This window comes from Lucilia cuprina, chromosome 4 (genome assembly GCF_022045245.1).
Source record: "Lucilia cuprina isolate Lc7/37 chromosome 4, ASM2204524v1, whole genome shotgun sequence".
In the NCBI taxonomy this organism is placed as follows: Eukaryota; Metazoa; Arthropoda; class Insecta; order Diptera; family Calliphoridae; genus Lucilia; species Lucilia cuprina.
This window is the reverse complement of record NC_060952.1, coordinates 48,481,939-48,505,537: the sequence shown is the minus strand read 5'-3', so window position 1 is coordinate 48,505,537 and position 23,599 is coordinate 48,481,939. Positions and strand designations below refer to the sequence as shown.

The 23,599-nt window shown below is 30.2% G+C and overlaps 2 protein-coding genes across 2 annotated transcripts in view; one reads left to right on the top strand and one right to left on the bottom strand.

The window, feature by feature from the left end:
* The window catches only part of LOC111679124 (coiled-coil domain-containing protein lobo), a 776,294-nt gene that overhangs the window by 699,663 nt on the left and 53,032 nt on the right, over nt 1-23,599 (bottom strand).
* LOC124419486 lies at nt 22,123-22,890 on the top strand. The gene is made up of 2 exons (XM_046949224.1): nt 22,123-22,241; nt 22,301-22,890. The coding sequence occupies exons 1-2, from the start codon at nt 22,193-22,195 to the stop codon at nt 22,780-22,782; spliced, it is 531 nt and encodes a 176-aa protein (XP_046805180.1). The 5' UTR covers nt 22,123-22,192; the 3' UTR covers nt 22,783-22,890.

The window sequence follows — 23,599 nt, the reverse complement described above, 5'->3', positions numbered from 1 at the left end:
CATGGCGATTAATAAACTACAAGGTTTTGGTATAAATGTTTGGCATCAATGAAAAGATAATTTCTCTTGTATTACAAATATTTTAAAATATAGTAACCCATCGCACAATGTTAGGAGGTAATTACCAAAAGATTAGAATATTTTTGTGTAGCGACATTTATATTTAAGAATAATTGTGACTTTTTCTTTATTCACCTTACCTTCTTTCATTGCCCAAAATAAAATTTTGTAAAAAGAGGATGAGGTGTACTTCAAAGTAAAAATTTGACAATTCAGAAACAATATACATTAGAATTGATACATTACTTTATATATTTTTACTAAAAATAATTGTTCTGCATAGATTTTCTCAATGATTATGATATATTTTCAAAAAACTTTAGTTTTATTTAAGAAAAATCGGAGAATTAATTACCCCTTAAACTAATTTAGCTCAATTTGGTTATATTTATTATTGTTTATGTTATAATCCTAGTATAAAATCGGTTTAAAAAATACTTAAAAATGCACTATGACAACTTTGTATTCATAAATTTCGGCTTTTTACTAATTTCTAGCAACAAATAAAAGTCTAAGCTACAAAATGTATTTTGACAGTATAAATGAATTTTATAAATTCTTGTTATACCGTGATATAGCATTTTAAAATTAATATGAATCAAATTTTACATTGGGGGGAAATGGGTTTAATAGGTCTAGTTCTCAGATAAGCAATTTTTGGCAATATTTTGATATTGAATGTGTAAATATAAATGTTGATTAATAATTGTGTAACGAACTGTATGAGAATTCTGAAGAACATTATTTCCTTTTAAATTTTTTTAAATTTAAAATAAAAGTAATAAATTATATATTTTTATAATTACAAATTTGATCCCGTTTTTACATAATAACTGTTTATACAACTTTACACATGTATTAGCAACAAATCATTTTATTGTACATAATTGTAAAAAATGTTGACTTTTTATAACAAACGCTAACTTTTCTTCATGACAAACATACACTTATAAAGAAACAAAATTTATTTTTTTTCCAAAGTTTTCTCCGACCTTAAATTCCGCCTAAGGGTAGAAAACAATGTCCAGAAAAAAATGACGGGAAATATCAACTTTCCAGCAATATCAATATCATTTGTATACCCACTATCAAAAAAGATAACTGCTTTAAAAGCATGACATAAATAAATTTCATATGAGCCAATATCTTTCTACCAAATTTTTTGAGGATCGGTCGATTAATGACCCTTCCCTGCATATAAGATCCCCTCCTGAAAATGACTTTAATACCTCATTTACACATACAAGAAATCTAGTAGATTTTATTTAAAATCATATTAAAAATCTAGACCAGGGGTCGGCAAACTTTTGAGTCGGAAGAGCCAAAAATTTGCAATTTGCAAAACTTAGATTTTAGAAGAGCCATAAAAGTTTTTGATAAAGTTTATTGATAACATAAAAGTAATATATTTATTATATATGATAATAAATATTCGTGATATTCATGCACAAGAACGCTTGTTCGCACGAATATGTCGATCCAAAGATAGTCAGCACTAGAGTATTCAAACGATTAATCGTCGTTCGGTTAATCGATTAATTTTTGACGATAATTCGTTCGAATAAATGAAAATTGTCAGATTTCAAATAACGAATAAACCGAATATTTTCTATCAATTAACCGATTAAAAAACTCACTATTTAGCAGTAAAATTACTATTTATTTTCTACAAAATTTAATATTTTTATAATAAATTTTCTTCTTTTCTTAATCAATTTTCTAAAATAAAGAAAATTTATTTGATGATTTTTGAAAAGAAATCATGGAAATAATTATATCGCTTTTATTTTTAAATCAGTTTTTTTGGAAACATTGTTGTGTTCTTAAGTATTTCTAATAAGTTTTCAGCAACAGCTATAGTTGAACTAGTGTTCAATGGGACGTATGAATTCTAGAACTCGTTGAAAATCTTAACAGTAATGTCTTTATATAAAAAAGCATTTCACATAAACAGGAATAATTTCTAGTATTTGATGAAAAACCAAACAAAGAATAGAAGTGAAAATAATATTTTTGTTTTTAAACCGTGCAAAAGTTATTTTCAAACATGAAAAAATCTGTGCGTACAGATCTTCAGCTCTTATGCTCCTGTAAAATGACTTTAAAGTTTAAAAGTAATCCAATTTCAAAAGATGGAATTCCAAATTTATATTAAAAAGTTGGTATTATTATTAATTTAAAATGAAGCTGAGTTCCTCTGCTTCGAAATAATATAATTTATTTCAAATCATCAAGTAATATAGATAGAATATACAGATTCCCAGCTTTCATTTGATACCAATAATAGCATTATAAAATACATATAAATATTTTAAGTATTCGTTTGTAGTCTTTAAACATTGAAATCCTTTTTTAAGGACATAAAAATCGGAGTACGCAATTATATAAGTGGAATCTATTTTCAAATGCTTATCAACTTTTCTATTTGTTAAAGCTGGCTTTACACGATCGCACAAGTAATATGATCTGTCAAAATTTTGTGTAGAAGAGTACGGATGGAATAGTCTAAACGCAATATGTAATGAAACCATCACACATTGAGAGACAATACAGATGGAAAATTTGTCAATCGTATGGCTCTCTTCATTTTTTGAAATGATTCAAAAAACCAGCCAGTCTCATTAGATCAGGGATGTATTTTTATGTAAACACGTATAAAAAAAGTGAAACAACTGTTTCCATATGACTTTTTAATTGTTTTGTACCAATCGTGTAAATACAAAAAATATAAATCATAGGACTTTTATTCTCTTTTTTGTTATACGGATGGAATATCATTTTACTTTTTCATTAGACTTGTAGTATGTAAAGTGTGATCGTCTGAAGGCCCCTTAATGCTTTATTTAAAATTGTTACAGGGTGTATATCAGCCAAGCGCAGAAAGAGAAACTGTTATTGTAGTGGTAAGAAAATACTTAAAAACACTTAGAAAAAAGATTTGCTAGTTACGCTTGCTATGATCAAATTTTATAAGAAGTAAAATTGTAAATTTTACAGATAAAGCATATTCAAAGAAGAGAAAAATGTTTATTTCTAAACAAAGATTAAAGCTTTTAATGTAAAATGTTTACAAAAAAGTATTAAAAATATTGTTTTTATGTATTTTTAATATTATGCATTCCTGAAAAGTTTTTGGAGTGTACGGGTTTTTTGCAAGTTATTTTCTTGTTTGAAAATATTGTTGTTGTTTTTACAAATTTTTCCAAGTTTTACGCGCTTGCTATGAGTTTTATCGGGCTGTGTACGTGTGAATTGCCGAAAATCTTCGTAATTAGAACAATATGAACGCGCAACGCTGGTGTATATAAAGAAAATTATTCTTAAAAGCAATAATAATATCTAGTTTCCATTTATTCGAATGACCGAATAATTTTTAATTATCCAATTATTAACCGGCTAACGTAAAACCTCAAATAATTATTTGTCGAATAAACCGAATAAGACAAAAACCCGAATAATTGAATACTCTAGTCAGCACTCCAAATGCCAACTTTTTCACCTCACTGTAGCAATCTGGAAGACTATTCCATGCATCGAATATAAGCGCCTCAACGCGCGGCATTTCTTTTTAATCTGTCAACTTTTTCAACTCTTCCAACTTGCTTTTCAATTCTGTAAATTTTCCACTCCACAAAGCTTTACTTTTTAAATCGATCAGTTGCATTTCTAGAGTTCCAGTATCAATTTCAAATGGCTCAATGTGAATTTCGTTACTGCTTATGTTGAGAGGATTCACTATGAATGCTAGAGTGGTTTTGTTAGTTTTGAATTGATCAAATCTTTCAGAAAATGTCTCTTTAATTTTTTTTATAACTGTGGTAAAGTAATTCATGTCAAGAGTTGCATTGGTTTTATCACGATGTTGCTTTAGAAATTGAAAATGAAGTAATATACCGCTCTGAATATCTTCTCCAAAAATAATTAATTTTTCTTCAAAAAAGTCTAATTCTTCTGCCAAAACATAGGCTGAGTTCCCCTTTCCTTGCAGTTTTAGATTTAGCTCATTTACTTTCGCTGCGATATCCACCATAAAGTAAAATTTTTACAACCATTTGTCGTTCTCTAATTCAGGGTGATTAACACCTTTTTCATTTAAGAATGTATTTATTTCATTCAAGCACAAAGCAAATCGTTTCAACACATTTCCTTTGGAAAGCCATCGCACTTTATTGTGAAGAAGGAGGTCGGAAAACTGAGACTCCATTTCGTTTAAGAATTCTTTAATTATTATCAAATCCAATTTCGGCAGAAAATGTTTGGGTACAAAGAGCTTCTTGGTGTATTATGCAGTGAAACGTAAGAATTTTGTGGTTTATTTTGCTCTGAAGAATCGTTGTAGCCATCAGTTGTAATTGAAACGATTTTATTTAAATCGATCTTATTTTCTCTAAGGCATTTATGCACGGCATTCGTTATATCTGCCCCTCTAGTGGTAGCGGTCCTAGAAGTTCCTCTTTTGGACCTTGAGAAGAGATATACCTGACAAAAAGGGCAACTTTTGCCGTGTAGTTTATGTCGCAAGACTCATCTATAGCGAGTGATAAGGCAGAAGAATGTTCAATATCTTCCACCTGCAAATATGTTACATTTAAAGACATTTTAGCTATTCTATATTGAACTGTTTTAGCGGATAGTGGCATATCTTTGATTTTTTCAAGATTTCTTGTTTGTTTTTGAAATCACAAAACAGTTCTTCTGATGCACGTATGAAGCAAGTTTTGAGATGCTCCCCATCTGAGTATGGTTTGCATTATTTGCAATTACTAGTGATACCACGAAACTTGCCAGACAAACATTACTTATAGATTGTGTCCAGTTACTTAACATGAAACTTGATTGCTGTTTTTGGAGGTCGTCGACATATTTTTTCGTTCATCACCGGCTGGATATTTGCTAGCAAAATGAGCATGTTTTTTTACTAAAATGTCTCTAAAAATTGGATTTCTTATTGTGTGAGAGTTTTTCGTGGCAGATGAGACAAGTCGAAAGGCCCTCTGAGTTGCATACGAAAGCTAACGACTCTCTCCAAGCTCGATTAAATTCCCGATGCTCTTCTTCAGTTCTCTTTTTTTGGGAGATACCATGATTGCGGTGGAGCTCCAATAAAGAATTTTTAAATTATCCAAAACAGCAGATAAAAAGTTTTGCAATAATCTTCTCTGTCAACGTATACATCAAGAACCTGAGCTTAATTAAATATAATTTATCAAAAAAAACATTTTACAACGATATTTCCCAATTAAAAATATTTACCTTATAAAATAAATAATACCAAATAATTTATATATTAAAATAATTAGGTCACTAAACACTGTTTCAATCTCTCATGTACTGATTGACTATAAGAAGACTACGAAAATCAGAAACATTTCGCAAACGTTTCCGTAATGTACACAACTTTTAAATTTTTTTGAATCGTTCTGTACATGAGTAAAACAAAATCAAATACTTTTTAAGTACGAATGATCGAAAACAACTCAATTGGTTTTTGGCTCATTTCCTTACTTTTGTTTGCCTTACAATCAAACATTTGAAAACAAAAAAATGCAGAAACGTTATATTAGTGTTTTTGTTTTGTTTTTGCTTTGTTGACTGCATAAATCAGAAACAGAAAAAGAAAATGAACAATAAAATATATTTTGTGATTTGTATTGTTCTCAAATGTACGATTGTAAAAGCAAGGAGATGAGCGAAAAGCGAATTGAGCTGTTTTTGTACTCCTTCACTCGTAAAGTGTTTGTTTTGGTTTTGCTCATATACAGAACAATTCAAAAAAAAATTTAAAGTTGTCTACATTATGGAAACGTTTGCGAAATGATTTGTTAATTTTCATACACTTCTTGTTGATCGATTCAAAACAATATTTTTTTTTGATACAATAAATAATATATTTGTATGGAACTAAAGAGCCACACCTTCTCATCCAAAGAGCCGCATTTGGATCGCGAGCCGTACTTTGCCGACCCCCGATTTAGACCGTTTACACTTATTGTTTTTGTCATTTAGGAAGATTTAATTTTTTCGAATATTTCTTGAAATTGTTTTTGATTAAAAAATAAGAAGGAAAAATATGATATTTATTAACATTTTATTTATAATAAAAAATTACATATTAAAATATAACATTACCTTATATTGTAAATAAACTTTTCTTTCATGTTTGTCAATTTATTAAAATTTTGCTGACAATTTATTTTGTCTATGTTTGTTTTATTTTTTCTCGTTTTTTTTTTTTGTGTAGCGTCGCATTTAGTAAAAATCAACTAGATTTGGCTCGAAATCTCATATGTAATAGATTTCGTTTATGTGTAAATGGGATATAACGCTCATTACTGGCTAAAAAATACGAAAATAGGAATAAAATTGTACACTATTAAGTTCCTCGCGAACAAAAATCTTTTACCCAACTTTTATGTAGATAGGTCCATAATTGACCCCCTATTGGGTCCCCTACTGGAAATAGCTCGTTACTGGCTTAAAAATACGAGTAAAGCGATGAAATGCGACACACGTATGTTTCTTACAAGCCAAAACCTTTGCAACCATTTTTTTTTGGATCGGCTCATAAATGATCCTTCCGCTAGATAAGGTCCACCTCTGAAAATGCCTATAACGCTCATTACTGGCCTTAAAATTGGAAAAAAGTGACGGAATTTGACACACATAAGTTTTATGCGAGCAATCTCTCTACCAAATTTAGGGAGGATCCGTCCATAATTTACTCTCCCGCCCATACAAGGTCCGCTTGAGAAAATTACTTTGACGCTAATTACTGGTTAAAAATACAAGTATAACGATAAAATGTGATACAAGTATATAAGTTCCTCGCGAGCAAATTGTATGTGGATCGGTCCATAATCGACCCTATCCCCCATATTAGGTCCCTTTAGAAAATGACTTTAACATTCATTACTGTCCCAAACATGCGAGTATAGCGATGAAATTCGGAATAAGTATGTTTCTTCCGAACCAAAACATCTCTACTAATTTTTTTAGGATCGGCCTATAAATGACCCTACCCATGCTGAAAATGTCATTACTGGCTATAATATACGAATGCAGCAATACAATTTTATACAATTAAGTTCCTCGCGAGCCAAAATCTCTTTATCAACTTTTATGTGGATAGGTTCATAATTGACCTGACTCCCACTATTGGGTACACTTTAGGAAATGGCTTTAACGTTAAATGCAACGCACGTAAGTTTCTTACTTCTGTACCATTTTTTTGGATCGGGCCATAAATGACATTTCCCCCATATAAGGTCCCCCTCTGCAAATGAAAATTAAAAATATGAATGTATTGACGAAATATGTCCAAAATCTCTTCACCAAATTTAGGAAGGATCGTTCATCTACCCTACCGCCCATACAAGGTTTAATTCAGAATATTACTTTAACGCTCATTACTGGTTAAAAAATACGAGGATATCGATAAAATTTGATACAAGTAAGTTCCTCGCAAGACAAATTCTCTATACCAAATTGTATGTGGATCGGTCCATAATTGACCCTCCCCCCATATAAGGTCCCCTTCATAAAATTACTTAAACGATCATTACTGGCTCACAAATATGAGTTATGAAATTCAATTATGAAATTCGCTTCGAATTTCATTCGGAATGTGTCGGAAATTCACCGTACCCCCCATATAAGATCCCTTTATAATATTACATTAACGCTAATTATTGGCATTAAAATGCGAGTTTTTAGCGCTGATATTCAATGAATACATATTTATATATGAACCAAAATCGGTCTACAAAAAGTTATGAGGATAAAAGATCCACTTTAGAAAATTTGCTGAAGAAAATTCCGAAAATTACTAGTACAGTGATGAAAATCGACAAAAAAAGTTTATACGTAGTAACATACTTCTTCATTCCGAATTTAATGAGGACAGATCTATATCTGACCCTAGCGCCTATAAAAGGTTTCCTTCAGGAACGAGTTTTGGTTATTAAAATAAGGGTTTTCCTTATTTGAAATACGAGTACTGCGCTGAAATTTTGCATAAACAAGTTTATACAAAAAATATATATGTACAAAATTTAATGAGTATCGGTTCATAATTGACGCGTATAAAGTTCCTCTTCAGAAAATTACTCGTATGCTCACAGTTTGAAAATTTAACTATAATATTTGGTTTTTTAAAATTAATATTTTGTTAGTTCAAAAGAGCTCGGTCAATAATTGACTTAAGCCATATTCCCAATATCAGCCGGATGTTTATAGGGAAGCATTCTTTTTATGGCATACGGTTTGATGGTGGGTATATGACATTCGGCACAGCCGAATTTAACGCTCTTACTCATTAATTATTGAATTATCGCCAACCTTCCCCATATAGCTGCCCCAATGTGCTTTGTGGGATCGGAAAAACGTTAGAGAAAATCAAAAGAAATCTATTTTGGATGAAAATGTCTTTACATGTGAGGGATTTTATAGGAAAGTGAGATTGTAAGCAATCTAAATCCCCTAATACCATTTTACGACCACTAATGGTAGATCAGCTTAAATCGGAACGCCCATTTCAGATACTTTCTGGTCCATACTCTCGATCAAAAACGAAACATGTAGGGATATTTGTGATATTAAACCATTTTTAAGTATCATATATTGAAGCCCATAAAGAAGTTTATAACTGGTGAAATTTGCAATTTTCTTGAGAAACATGTCAGTTTGGTGTTCCAGAGTATGTCGTTACAGATAATGGCTATTAATTTCGATCGGTACAATTTAGGGATCTGCTTAGCAAATATGGCGTAAAACTAATTTTCACGGCTATTTACAGTCCTCCAACCTAATTCATCAGAACGTTTTAACCACCCTATTTTAGCTGCTATACGGTCGTACTTAAGAGCTGTACGGTGGTACAATTTCAAGAAATATTAGAAAAAACGAAATCTTCCTAAATGCCAAAAATAGTAAGTGTCAACGGTCTAGATTTTAAATGAAATCTACTAGATTTCATGTATGTATAAATGGAGTATTAGTTGTTTACAATGTTCTTAATTTATTTCTGCTCAATATGTTACATATATATGTATATAAGAATTAATATCACTGAAATATTATTTAAGCTCAGTTTACTATAATATCCCAACAAACATTCTGTGAAGGCCTCAACAGCGTTGTGATGAATTATTAATGTTAGTTTTCTTTATTTACATATATTTTGAATCGAATGCTGTTTTACATATATATTTGTTAAAAAGTTCTCTTTATCATTAATTTACCAACTTAATTTAATACACATTTGTTAACGATATTTTTTTTTAATTTCGAAATAAATTATGTTTTTTAGAAGTTAAGAAAACTAAATGTGTTTGTTAGGAATGTCAGGAAGGACATAATTTTCCCCAAAAAACATAATCATCATGTCTCAGCGAGACATGTCTCACAAAATTCTTCTAGTATTCAGTGTAAAATTAAACCAATAATAAGTAAGAGTGTTATATTCGGTTATGCCGAATCTTATTTACCCACCATCAAATCATTTCCATATAAATAAACTTTAAAATTTATAAATATTTTATTATCATATATCTATGTTAATATAGACAGATCCCTACAAAAGTATAGGTTTTTTGAATAGAAAAAAATTAAATTCAAACAAAATTCGTAATAAAATCAAGTACTCAAATTCCTAAATTCTTTATTGAAAAAATTTCCGGATTTTTCTTATTGAAATAATATACTATTTATGAAAAACATTAAAAAATATTCGCAACATTTCCAGACAATTATGTTACTAAAACAATAACTCAAGTTATTTGTATTTGTACTGAAATTCAAGCAAATTTTTTATCTGAAACATATAAATAATTTATTGTATTTTGGCAATAATAATACACAAAATTTCTTATTGAATCTATAAAAATTTTGATAAAAATATATATTGATTTTTACCAAAAATTTTACTAATTCTTTAAAATTAAAAATTGTAAAAAAGTACTTATATACTTACAACAATTTTGTTTCACATTCTAGAAACTACTATTTTGTACTGTGAAAATTGAAACTCTTATACATTAAATGTTATAAACCATATAAGAATTATATCAATTCATTTTAGTACATTCAAAAATTTTTTTTTATTGTTGTGCTCCATGTGCTGACAAAAAATAAAACTCAAACAAAAACATTTATTAAATCAGTAAACATTGTTACTGAAAATTAAATTTATTTCAATAAAGTGTTTGTTAGAAAATATATTTTTTAAATATTTTCCTTATGTGTGAGAATCAAACAAAAATATTTATAACAAGAGGGCTCATAGGGGAGAAGGGGTAAATATGGGTCTATCTTTATAAATTTTGGTAGATGAATTTACGTCTACTTCAAAGTCATTTATGTAGATTTTAATCGTTTTTTAAGTAATTATAAGTTAATTTTGATTTTCAAGTCATTTTCTGAAGAGGAGTCTGTATGGGGGCTAGGGTCAAATGAGGCCCGATCACAATAAAAATTAGTATTGTCATTTATTGTTCTATAAAACTAATTATTGCTGTTGACATTATAAAACATTTAACGTAATTATGAGCCTAAAGGCCCGATTCGGGGGGTACGGTTGTATGGGGGCTAGGAGAAATAATGGACCGATTTCAACCATTTTCAATAGCGATCGTTCTTGAACCAAAAAAGAGTATGTGCCAAATTTCTTCAATTTTCTTGGATATTGCGGCCTGTACCGTGCGCACAAGGTTTACATGGACACACAGACAGACGGACGGACATAGCCAAATCTACTCAGTAAGTGATTCTGAGGCGAATGGTATACTATAAGGTGGATCTAGGACCAATTTTTTTGGGTGTTACAAACTTCAGCACAAACGCATAATACCCTCCCCACTATAGTGGTGTAGGGTATAAAAATCGATATTAAATTTAAGCAAACGATTGTTAAGAAAAAAATTGTGCATATTTTTTTGGTGTTATAGTCATTATATGGGGGTGAGGTCAATTAGGAACCGATTCCCTTAAAATTTTGTAGAACGATTTTGATTATACCCTTTGTGCTGATGTTTGAAACACATAAAAATATTGGTCCTATACCCACCTTAAAGTATACCATCGGCTCAGAATCATTTTCTGAGTCGATTTAACTATGTCCGTCCGACCATGTAAACCTTGTAATCAAACTACAGGCCGCAATTTTGAAGGTAATTGAATGAAATTTTGTACATGATCTTCTATTGTCCCAGGGACGAACCCTATTGAAAATGGTTAAGATCGATCCATTATTTACTACAGGTCACAATTTTGGAGATAATTCAATGAAATGTGGCACATGATCTTCTATTAAGGAGTGAGATCGAAAAATTCTTAACATACATATATGTTTATAAAAAAGAAACCACTAAACTTACAGCTTTATTTTTTTTTTTATTTGATTCAAATTATTATTACAATTTACAAAAAAAATATTTTTATAGTTTTAATCACTAGTGATGAAATTTTGAACCCTTTTCGGAAACCCTTCCATTAACGTTTTTATAGTGCTTTCTGTCACTTTGCTCGAACATGTAGTCCATCTCCGTTTAAAATCTACCACACTTTTGGACACCTTTTTTGTACTCTTCAATTCTCTTTTAACAAGAGCCCAATATCTCTCCACTGGCCTTAGCTCCGGGCAGTTTGGAGGATTTGCCTTTCTTGGTACAAATACCACATTATTGTTCTTGTACCACTCAGGGGCTTGTTTACCATAGTGACAGGATGCCAAGTCAGGTCAAAAATAAGTGGACACATTATGGAGTCTTATGAATGGAAGCAGCCTTTTTTGTAAACATTCCTTGATGTAAATTTCGGTATTTATAGAGCCCGTTGTAACAAATGATTGGCTTCTTTTGCCGCAACTGCCTATTGCTTGCCATACCAAGAACTTTCTGGGAAATTTTGTCTGCTTTTGGGTCCTAAACTTTTCTTCAACATTCCCTCGAGCATCAGCAACATAAAACTTTTGACCTGGAAGTTGCGAAAAATCTGCCAGAACATACGTTTCGTCATCCATTATGCAGCAAGAATATTTTTTTTATAAAACTTGACTTCAATTTCCGTGCTCTGTTTTTGGCCTCTAAATTTTTAGCAGCGTTCCTGTCAAGAACTTTTTGAGCCTTGTATGTTTTTAAACCTGCATTAGCTTTAACTTTTCGTACCAAATAGTCCGAGCACTGAGCTAACCGAGCTGCTTTCCTACCGGATGTGTTGGGAGCTCTTTTGAAAATGCGTTCTATTTTTTGGCTTTAGAAACATCATGTGGACCATTCCTTCTACCTGAACCAGGTTTTCTATCAACTGACAAGTTCTCCCGGTACTGTTTAATAACATTGGAAACAGTTTGACGGCAGACCTTTGTATGCTTGGCCAACTTTTTGTAAGACCAAGTTGGGTTTAGTTGAAAATATTTAATAATTTCAGTACGCACTTTTTTCTGGTCACTCATTTTAATCAGATTAACAAAAAATTAATATAATTGACATTACACATAATAACTGATATGTTTTTCAAAGGTAACTTGATCAAAAAAAAATCAAATAATACTTTGGTTGAAAAATGTAATGATAAACGTGTGTTAAGAATTTTTCGATCTAACTCCTTATACCGTAGACTAAGCCTATTGAAAATTATTGACATCGTCCATTATTTCACCTAGTCCCTATACAACTGAACCCCCGAATAGAGCTTGTAAACTTTGTAAACAAACTACAGGTCGCAATTTTGGAGATAATTCAATGGCACATGATCTTTTATAATACTGTAGACGAAGCCTATTGAAAATTGTTAATATCCGTCCATTATTTCACCTAGGCCCCATAGGACTGAACCCGCCAAATAAGGCTTTTAAGTTAATAATTATGTTTAATATACTCGTGTCTCGACGAAAAGCTGCATCTTGGTGACCCCAATGATCTTTATAATTATAGGGCCACATTTGACCCTAGCCCCTCTAAAAAGCCCCCATCAAAATTTTACTTAAATAACTACAGTTTTATTAAACAGTAAATGGCTTTAGGATATCTGAGGCAAGGTACAATTCTACTTAAATGCTTTATTATGAAAACTAAATCACATTTTATTCATATACAGGTGTAGGTTATTATATGGTCGGCCTCGCCCGACTATAACTTCTTAATTGTTTTTATATGGAGATTTATGTTGTACTCGAATTTTTATTCCAGTACTGATCGCTAAACTAATCTTTGATGGGGACCTTTTATGAGGAGTAGGGCCAATTATAGACCGATTTTGGTTCATACAAATCATATTGATGTCGAATTTCATAGCGGCACCGATTCCTCAAAAAGCTGCAAAACCAGGTTCTATACTAGTCTTGATGACCCCGATGAACTTTATAATTATAGGGCCACATTTGACCCTAGCCCCTTTAAAAAGCCCCCATCAAAATTTTACTTAAATAACCACAGTTTTATTAAACAGTAAATGGCTTTAGGATATCTCAGGCAAGGTACTTGCCCCTAAATCACATTTTATAACTTAACTTCTTACTTGTTTTTATATGGAGATTTGTGTTGTACTCGATTTTTTAATCCAGTACTGATCGCTAAAGTAATCTTTGATGGGGACCTTTTATGAGGCCAATTAAAGACCGATTTTGGTTCATACAAATCATATTCATGTCGAATTTTATAGCGGCACTCGTAATTTTAAGAATGTTATCGGCGTTAAAATAATTTTCTAATGGGATCCTTATCAAGTATGAACCGATCCCAACAAAATTTCGTAGACTTATTTTGAAGCCGGTAATTAGCGTTATAGTCATTTCTACAGGAGACTTTATATGTGCGGTAGGGTCAATTATGGACCGATTCCTCAAAAATTTTGTAGAACGATCTTCATTCATACATATAATGTTTATGTCGAATTTCATCCCAGAACTCGTATTTTTAAGAAAGTAATGAGCATTAAAGTAATTTTCTGATGGGAACCTTATATGGAGGGTATGGTCAAATATGGACCGATCCCCACAAAATTTTCTTAGATATATTCAAGGTCATACAAAACTTGCTCATATCCATTAATTTCGGCCCATTATTTCACCTAGGCCCCATAGGACTGAACCCGCCAAATAAGGCTTTTAAGTTAATAATTATGTTTAATATACTCGTGTCTCGACAAAAAGCTGCATCTTGGTGACCCCAATGATCTTTATAATTATAGGGCCACATTTGACCCTAGCCCCTCTAAAAAGCCCCCATCAAAATTTTACTTAAATAACTACAGTTTTATTAAACAGTAAATGGCTTTAGGATATCTGAGGCAAGGTACAATTCTACTTAAATGCTTTATTATGAAAACTAAATCACATTTTATTCATATACAGGTGTAGGTTATTATATGGTCGGCTTTGCCCGACTATAACTTCTTAATTGTTTTTATATGGAGATTTATGTTGTACTCGAATTTTTATTCCAGTACTGATCGCTAAACTAATCTTTGATGGGGACCTTTTATGAGGAGTAGGGCCAATTATAGACCGATTTTGGTTCATACAAATCATATTGATGTCGAATTTCATAGCGGCACCGATTCCTCAAAAAGCTGCAAAACCAGGTTCTATACCAGTCTTGATGAACCCGATGAACTTTATAATTATAGGGCCACATTTGACCCTAGCCCCTCTAAAAAACCCCCATCAAAATTTTACTTAAATAACCACAGTTTTATTAAACAGTAAATGGCTTTAGGATATCTCAGGCAAGGTACTTGCCCCTAAATCACATTTTATAACTTAACTTCTTACTTGTTTTTATATGGAGATTTGTGTTGTACTCGAATTTTTAATCCAGTACTGATCGCTAAAGTAATCTTTGATGGGGACCTTTTATGAGGCCAATTAAAGACCGATTTTGGTTCATACAAATCATATTCATGTCGAATTTCATAGCGGCACTCGTAATTTTAAGAATGTTATCGGCGTTAAAATAATTTTCTAATGGGATCCTTATCAAGTATGAACCGATCCCAACAAAATTTCGTAGACTTATTTTGAAGCCGGTAATTAGCGTTATAGTCATTTCTACAGGAGACTTTATATGTGCGGTAGGGTCAATTATGGACCGATTCCTCAAAAATTTTGTAGAACGATCTTCATTCATACATATAATGTTTATGTCGAATTTCATTGTTGTTCTCGCATTATTAAGCCAGTACTTATCTTAAAAGATGGGAACCTTTTATAAGAGGTAGGGTTAATTATAGACTGATCCCCGTAAAATTTTGTAGAACGATTTTGATTCATACAAATTATATTAATGTCGAATTTCATCCCAGAACTCGTATTTTTAAGAAAGTAATGAGCATTAAAGTAATTTTCTGATGGGAACCTTATATGGAGGGTATGGTCAAATATGGACCGATCCCCTCAAAATTTTCTTAGATATATTCAAGGTCATACAAAACTTGCTCATGTCAAATTTCGTCGCCATATAATTACTTTAAAGAAAGTAATCAGCATTATAGCCATTTTTTAAAGGGAACCTTATATGGAGGGTAGGGGCAATTATGGACCGATCAACATAAAATTTGGTAGAGAAGCTTTGGAAAATAAGAGACTTATGTCAAATATAGTATTGTTATACTAGTATTTTTAAGCCAGTAATGAGCTTTAAACTAATTTTCTGAAGGTGGCTTTATATGGGGGGTAGGGTCACTTATGGACCATTCCTCATAAAATCTGGTAGGGAGATTTTGAATCATATGAAACTTCTTTATGTCGAATTTCATAGCTATACTCGTACTTTTGAAACAGGTCTGCCCATTATTGCTGTTTTTCGGGGGTCCACTTGTATGGGACCGATATTTCATTCCATGTTACAAATGGAATGACAAAATCAATATTTGGGTATAATAAAGGACAAAAAATTACATCGAGTTAGAAAAATAATAAGTTATATAAATATAAGACTTCACGTAATATTAAGGTTTTAAGGTTTTTGATCTGCACTAATATTAGTGTAATTATTTTATTAAACGTTTAACTCCTTTGGACGCAGATATTCAGATGATATTTGGGGCCAAAACGCCGTTTTTGGGCGACATTTTAAATAAATCGAAATCCCCACTTTAGTGGGGAGGGTATATTGGGTTTGTGCTGATGTTTGTAACGTACAATAATATACTTAGGTCCTATACCCACCTTTGAAGATAATTCAATGAAATTTGGTTCATAATCTTCTATTGTCCCAGAGACAAAGTCTATTGAAAATGGTCCATTTTTTACCTAGTCCCCGTACAACTGAACCCCCCAATAGGGCTTGTAAACCTTATAATAAAACTACAGGTCGAAATTTTGGAGATAATTCAATGAAATTTGGCACATGTTCTTTTATGGTACCGTAGACGAAGCCTTGGAGTTTCGATGTTAATAATGTTAATAATTTCCCATCAAACTATTGTTTTTTGAATTTTTTCAAATTAAAAAAATTCTCCACCAAAAATATGCTTTATATATAACTTGTATAATGACATATTTTGTGGATTATAACTTTCGTGTTTTTTGTAACATAGCGTTGTAAAGTTTAAAATCTGAAATTTTTAAGTATCATCATTTGCACCATTCAAAAATGTATTTTTTAATATATTCAATTATGCGTAAAATCAATATTTTTGTTTAATAATTTTTGTAAATAATCGCTAATAACTTAGTTATTTCTGATTGAATTTTAAAAATAAAATTCCGAAAAAGGATTTTTGGTTTTATTTACATATTAATGAAGATTTTATTGTGTTTTTATTTCATAGTATTAATGTAAAAATCACATAATGCTTTGTATTAATACACAGAATTATTTGAAAATTATTGTCTCTGGAAAATTTCGGAACTCGTTCCAAAAAGAACAAAAACCTTAGAACTAATGATGCCGTCGTTATTTCTGGAACCCGTGTGATATTTTTAAAATTTTTAAACTTTTGTTTAATTTCTTTCAAAATAGAAATTACAGAGTAGATAAAAATATCGCTATTTTATTTATATCGAGTTGTATTTGAGTTAAATTCCAGCCGAAAAAAAGATTCTGCTGTGGTATTAAAAAAGAGCGAATAATATCCCTGCAGTACGACGTACTAACCATTAGGAACCACCACTAGTGAATTTTCAATCCACTAACAATGTTATTTACTGTTTAATTTAACATGGGGATGTCATTGTGAGTAGCCGATTGACACCTTATGCATAACATGTTTCCATTAATATCACTATTTCAAATTCTCCAACAAAAATTTAAAAATAAAAAAAAAATATAAATTCTCGGACAGGGGTTGAACTTGGAGTCTTTCAATTTGCAGTTAGAAGCTCATACCACAGAGCTACTGATCTATTGTACAAACAAAGCTCTTATTGTTGTTTTGAATAGGTTATTTTAAGCACTACATGTGACTACCAAAGTGGCATTTTTAAAACATTTAATTTATTTGGAATTTATTTTCATAAACTCCATGCAAAAATTTATCAAATGTAAACTATTGATTACAATAGTGAAATGTAATTTAAAAAAATATCGACCACTTTATTTACCACAGGTAACTCGTTAGTTGAAAATGCGGTAATAAAACTAGTGAAAGGTGCAAATTGGCACTTTTCGTACTGAAGGGATGGATGTATGATTGTGTAGCCGTAGGTTTTATGACGGTCAAAAAAAATTTAAGCCGGAGGTCAACACTACGCATCTTCGCGTCAAAGCATTACGCGCTTTTTATACATACTTCGTGTTCTACGCTTCAAGTTACATGCTACTCTTTTAAAGCGTAAATTTGTTTTTCAGTTTTAAAAAACTTCGCGTTTTTCTACAGCTTTTAAATTGATAAATACGCATTAAATACAGAATATAAAATGTCAAAATCAGCTGACATGTTCGTGTGCTGCTTGTGACGCTTATAAAAGTAGAAAGTAGATCTACTTTAAGCATTCTGTTTTGACAGACGCATAGAATGCGAGAAAGCGTAGAACGCGTGGTGTGGATCTCCAGCTTAAAGTGGGAAAGTATAAAGGGCACTTCACACGATCACACCTTACGTACGTAAAATCGAATGAAAAAGTATAATGAAATTCCATTCGTATAACAAAAAAGACAGAAAAAGACGTATGATTTATATATTTTGTGTTTTCACGAATAATATAAAACAATAAAAAAGTAAGATGGAAACAGCTGTTTAAATTTTTTGTGTGTGTTTACATAAAAATACAGCCCTGATCTAATGCGTCCTGCTTGTTTTTTGAATAATTTCAAAAGAGAGAAGAGATCCATACGACTGTCAAATTTTCCATCCGTATTCTCTCTCCATGTGTGACGGTTTCATTACATATTGCGTTTAGTCCAGGGATGGAAAAAGAGATTTTGTCTCAGTATCAAAAAATAAATCAGAGGGTACTTTTTTGGATCTCAAAGTACTAAAATATTTTTATTTTACTAAAAGTTTGTAATTTTTGAAATATATTTATATATATATATTCGTTTTCAGCGCTGATTAATCTTATAGAAGCGTCTAACTTAGTCTCAGGATTTCGACTATTTTAACATTTTGTCTGATAATATGAAGAGAATTACAATACTGTATAACTTTAGTAGCTTTTTCCGACAACTTTTATTTGATGGCCGATCTTAAAAAATTGGAAGACAGGTTTTGATTAGTAAGAGACTTGCTTATACCGAAAAAAGTGAACCGATATTGCCCATTTTCAATACCAAGCAAACGTTAGCAATATAGAATACTTATGCGACATTTCAACTGTCTAGCTCTTCCCGTGTGTCCTTATCGTGATTTCAAAAGACTGACGGACATGGCTAAATCGTCTTAGAATTTATTAAGGACCCAGAATTTATATACTTTTATTATTGTTACGAAGATTTTCTGCAATTTACATGTATACAGCAGGCCGATTTATCGGCATTTTGCCGATTTTATACCTCAAAAATAGCAAAGTGCCGATTTCGCGTTTTTTGCTCTAAATATGCCGATTTTTTCTTTAATTTTAAAAACAAGGTTACTTTATATTTTGTATTAATTTGGCCACTATAAATACTTCAATAAAACTACTTGAATTATATGTACATATGTCACTTTGTAAATGAGTGACGGTGAGTATATAATCATTAAGAATTAGAGTTTTATGAATTTATGTTACATACAAAAATATTCGTCCTAAACCCACCTTAAAGTATACCAATCGGCTTAGAATCGTTTTATAAATCGATTAAGCTAAGTCCGTTCGTCTGACTGGCTGGCTGTCATTGTAAACCTTGTGCGCAAGGTAGGTACAGGTCACAATTCTCAAGATAATTGGATGTAATTTGGCACACACGCAAAAGGACGAAGCCTATTGAAAATGTTTGAAATCGGTCTATTATTTCACCTAGCTCCCACCTGAAAAAGGGCTTCTAAGTTCATAATTATGTTAAATATTGTAGTACCTCTATAAAAATCGGCCAAACTTAGTTCTATATACGTCTTAAGGTATTTTCAGACTACAATACTGAATATTAATACTTGTCAAAAAATCATGTAATATAATACAATTTCAAAGTCTAAATACAATTTAATTGATTATGACAAAAATACTTCTGATGCTTGTGTCATACCGACCGTATTGAGAACAATTTTGCATTATCTTATAAAGACAAAAACTAATATCCAAGTAAATATAGATACATATGTCTTATGTAACAAAATGTTTTTTAGAATATTAATTAATCGATTTTATACCTCAAAAGTAGCAAAGTTCCGATTTTGCGATTATATATATATTATATATATATATATATATATATATATATATATATAATATATATATATATATATATATATAATTATATATATATATATATATATATATATATATATATGTATGTATATATATATATAATATATATATATATATATATTATATATATATATATATATATATATTATATATATATATATATATATATATATATATATTGTGAAAAATAAGAATTTTGACATTCATCTGAACATTTACCTTATTCATAAACAATATTTGTATTCTATAAATGGTTTATAAATTATATTTTGTATGGAAATTTTGTTTTATAAACCTTTTATAAATAAAAAAATTTGTTTGTGAATAAGGGGGTTAGAGTATAACGAGATTTTGCATAATTTACTTCAATATTCATCTGGATAATTTGGAGGAAAACGGGTGGATTTTCATCTAGGGTCTTGAAGCCCTCACATGAATTAAATAGAAAAAATCGTATATCTAAGAAACTACTAGAGCTAGAGTCTTCAAATTTTATATGAATAACTTTGACATTCATGCGAACATTTAGAAAATAACGGGCGGACTTTCAATATACAGTGAATCAATTAAGTAATTTGCCTATGTCAAATTTTATAAATTTTAAGAAAAAACTTTATGTGAACAATTATTTTTAGCAAAATAAAGCAATTTGTTTGTTGTATTTTTTAAAGTATATCTTATATTTTTATTAATTTTCTACCATAAAAAGTAAAATCGAGATTTTTCATAAAATGTGAACGTATTGTTAATTTCTTGGGTTAAAAGCAAAAGCTTTTTTAGGTTTTTTGTTAATTTTTTAATATTGCTGCATTATTTTATAATATTTAATATTTTACTCCTATATATTAGAATACTCCTATATATTAGAATAACATTTTTTAGATATTTTAGTAGTGGAACGACTAAATTTGGACATTTCTTAACCGATTTATTATCCTATATACCTATCAGAATTTATCAATATTTGACTTAACATGAAATCTATCGTTTCTTTCATTAAATTTCAAAAATAATAAGTAATTTTGAATTGGATACATGATATATTAGATAATCAATGGATTTGGACCTAGAAAAAAAGTTTTGTGAGGTAAAAATCTATTGTTCAATTCACAATCGATGTTGTAGCGTTGTATGCGTTGTATGTCAGTAGCTGCTACAATAGTCATAACAATGTTGTTGGTATTTTCTATGCAAAAGTTCTATACAACTCTTACGACAATTTTTCATATGTTTTTCGAATGTCATAAGAAAATTCAGTGTTGTCAATTGTTTATTTCAGCATATAAATAAAATATTCAATAGATTTTGACATAAAAAACGATAAAGTGGTAACACAGAAATTACAAACAAAAAGCTGTTTTCCAAAACAAAAATAAAATTTTATTAAAAACTGTTTATTTATTAGTTTAAAATGTGGAATAATGAATATAATAGAATTTTAAATAAAAATTAAATTAATTTGGTTTATTTTGCTCGTTTAATTAGTTTAATATTATTTGGTTTTATACTTTTGACATTGTTTTGATTGTTTTTTTTTTTTTTTTTAATGTGAACAGAAACTTATGACTTGCTACAAAAATCTGTTCACAATCACTGTTACTACACTTTAGTAGATACAATATACAACTTGATTGTGAATGGAACATATATATTATAACAAAAATAATCCGGGTTTTTGGTCATTTTGTATTGATAAACAAAAACTACATTACGGAAACTCCATCTATTTGGGGAGTGTAAATTTTATTTAGAATTGTATAATATTGATTCTTATTCAATAAATGTAACACTAATGGTGATTTCTTTTCTGATAAAAAATGTTGCCAACATGTTTTGTAGCACTTATTAGAGGTTACACAAACCCTCATAATGTGTTGCATTTTAAACGATCATAAAAGAACAAAAATCATTGCCCTTTATGCAATTATTTAGGTTGTTTTTTATCCATTTAGCGTTTTTTTAAGTAATTAACGATTTTACAACTAATGATTATATACAAAATTAATAACCAAATTCCATTTAAAAGTATTTATAAACAAGCTTCTTATTACAATATTAAAAAATGTTAATTTTTACGTTAACACATCTCAAAATTTTTTTGTTGAGATAATACATAAATAGCTATATGTTTTTTTGTAGACCTCGACTAGTAAATTTCATATCGCTAAAATAAAATGAAACATTTTTTTAGCGATTTTAACGTTCATTCTGCTTTTACAAAAATAAAATTATCAGCACCTATAGTCAGCTGTTGTTTATTTATAAATTTGTTACAAGAACCTGGTGCAACTAAAATCAAATATTTTAAAAAGAAAAAAATTTAAATTAAATACTTATAAACCAAGAAAAATGGAATCCGAGGCCTCTAAATCACCAACAACATACAAAAGAATTCAAAGTAAGTAAAAAGGCTGCATTAAGTACATTTCTATTTAACTAATGAAATTACTTTTTTAGTGTGGACTGATGGAGAGACCAGACAGCTCTTGGACTTTTATGCCAATTACATGGTTGATATTGGTCCAATGAAGAAGTTTAAAACAAAAAAAGAAATGTGGGCAGACATTGCGTCAAGAATTCCAGATAAAACTCCCAAGCAGTGCGAGGAGCGGTATAAAACTATATTAAAAAGAAAAAAAGTGGCAGTTGAAAACAACAAATCCTCCGGTTCGAAAAGGAAAAGTATAGATTTTGAAGAAGAACTAAACAAAATAAGTTCAATGGATGACTCCATCGAACCGGAGGTCCAAATAAGCAGCCAAAAGTTTTTAAAAGTAGAAAAGAAAGACATTAAAAAAACTGAAGAGACAAAAATAAAAAAGAAAACAATTCAAGAAACATTAATAGAAATTGCAGAGAAGAAGGAAGAAGCTAAGGAAAGACGACACCAGGAAAAAATGGCCTTACTGCAAAAAGTTTTGGAAGCTAAAAATAAATAAGAAAAGCTGCGTATAATTTAAAAAAAGTACAAATAATTTTTTGTGATACTATGTTTATAGAATTAAAATATATATTTATCTTGTTGAATTATACAAAAGGGCTTTAATTTCATTTCTTTTCGTTTGTCCCATCTGCGTTAACAATCTATCACGTCTATCATCGTCGTTATGCTCGGAATTTATATGTATTTCATTGATAGTTAATTCTTCATTGAACAAATCATTTTTTTCGATGCAAATGTTATGGAGGACGCAAGTTGCAATTACAAATTGTGTCATTGTTTCCACATTATGGAAATCAAGTCGCATCAATTGTCGAAAGCGACTTTTAAGAACACCAAACGCATTCTCAATTTTGACACGTGACTGGCAAAATTTCAAATTATAGTTTTTTTCGGAGTCACTCAAATTGCCATAATCACGGAATGGTGTTAAAAGGTATTCCCTTAGTGGATAAGCTGAATCTCCCAATAAATGGTAATTTGGTGCACATAAATTTTGTAATTCTTTACCTATAAATGATAAATAACATTTTCAACAAAATTTTTAACTCGCGGCAAGTACTTTCGTTCCAATAATAATGGATACATGTCCTCCTCGTCTGACGATGAAGAGGATTCCAACATATCTTCCAAAATTATACTTTTTGCTTCCATTTCAACACTTTTAAAACAAATATTTTTTTTTGTTATTTTTTTCAAAACAATAACAAGAACAGCTGTTTCAAAAGTGCTGCACTTCCAACCCTTTGATTAAATTCAGGGTGAAACATGTAGCATATTTTCAAGTTTTAAGGGCTACATTATTTGAAAAGAAC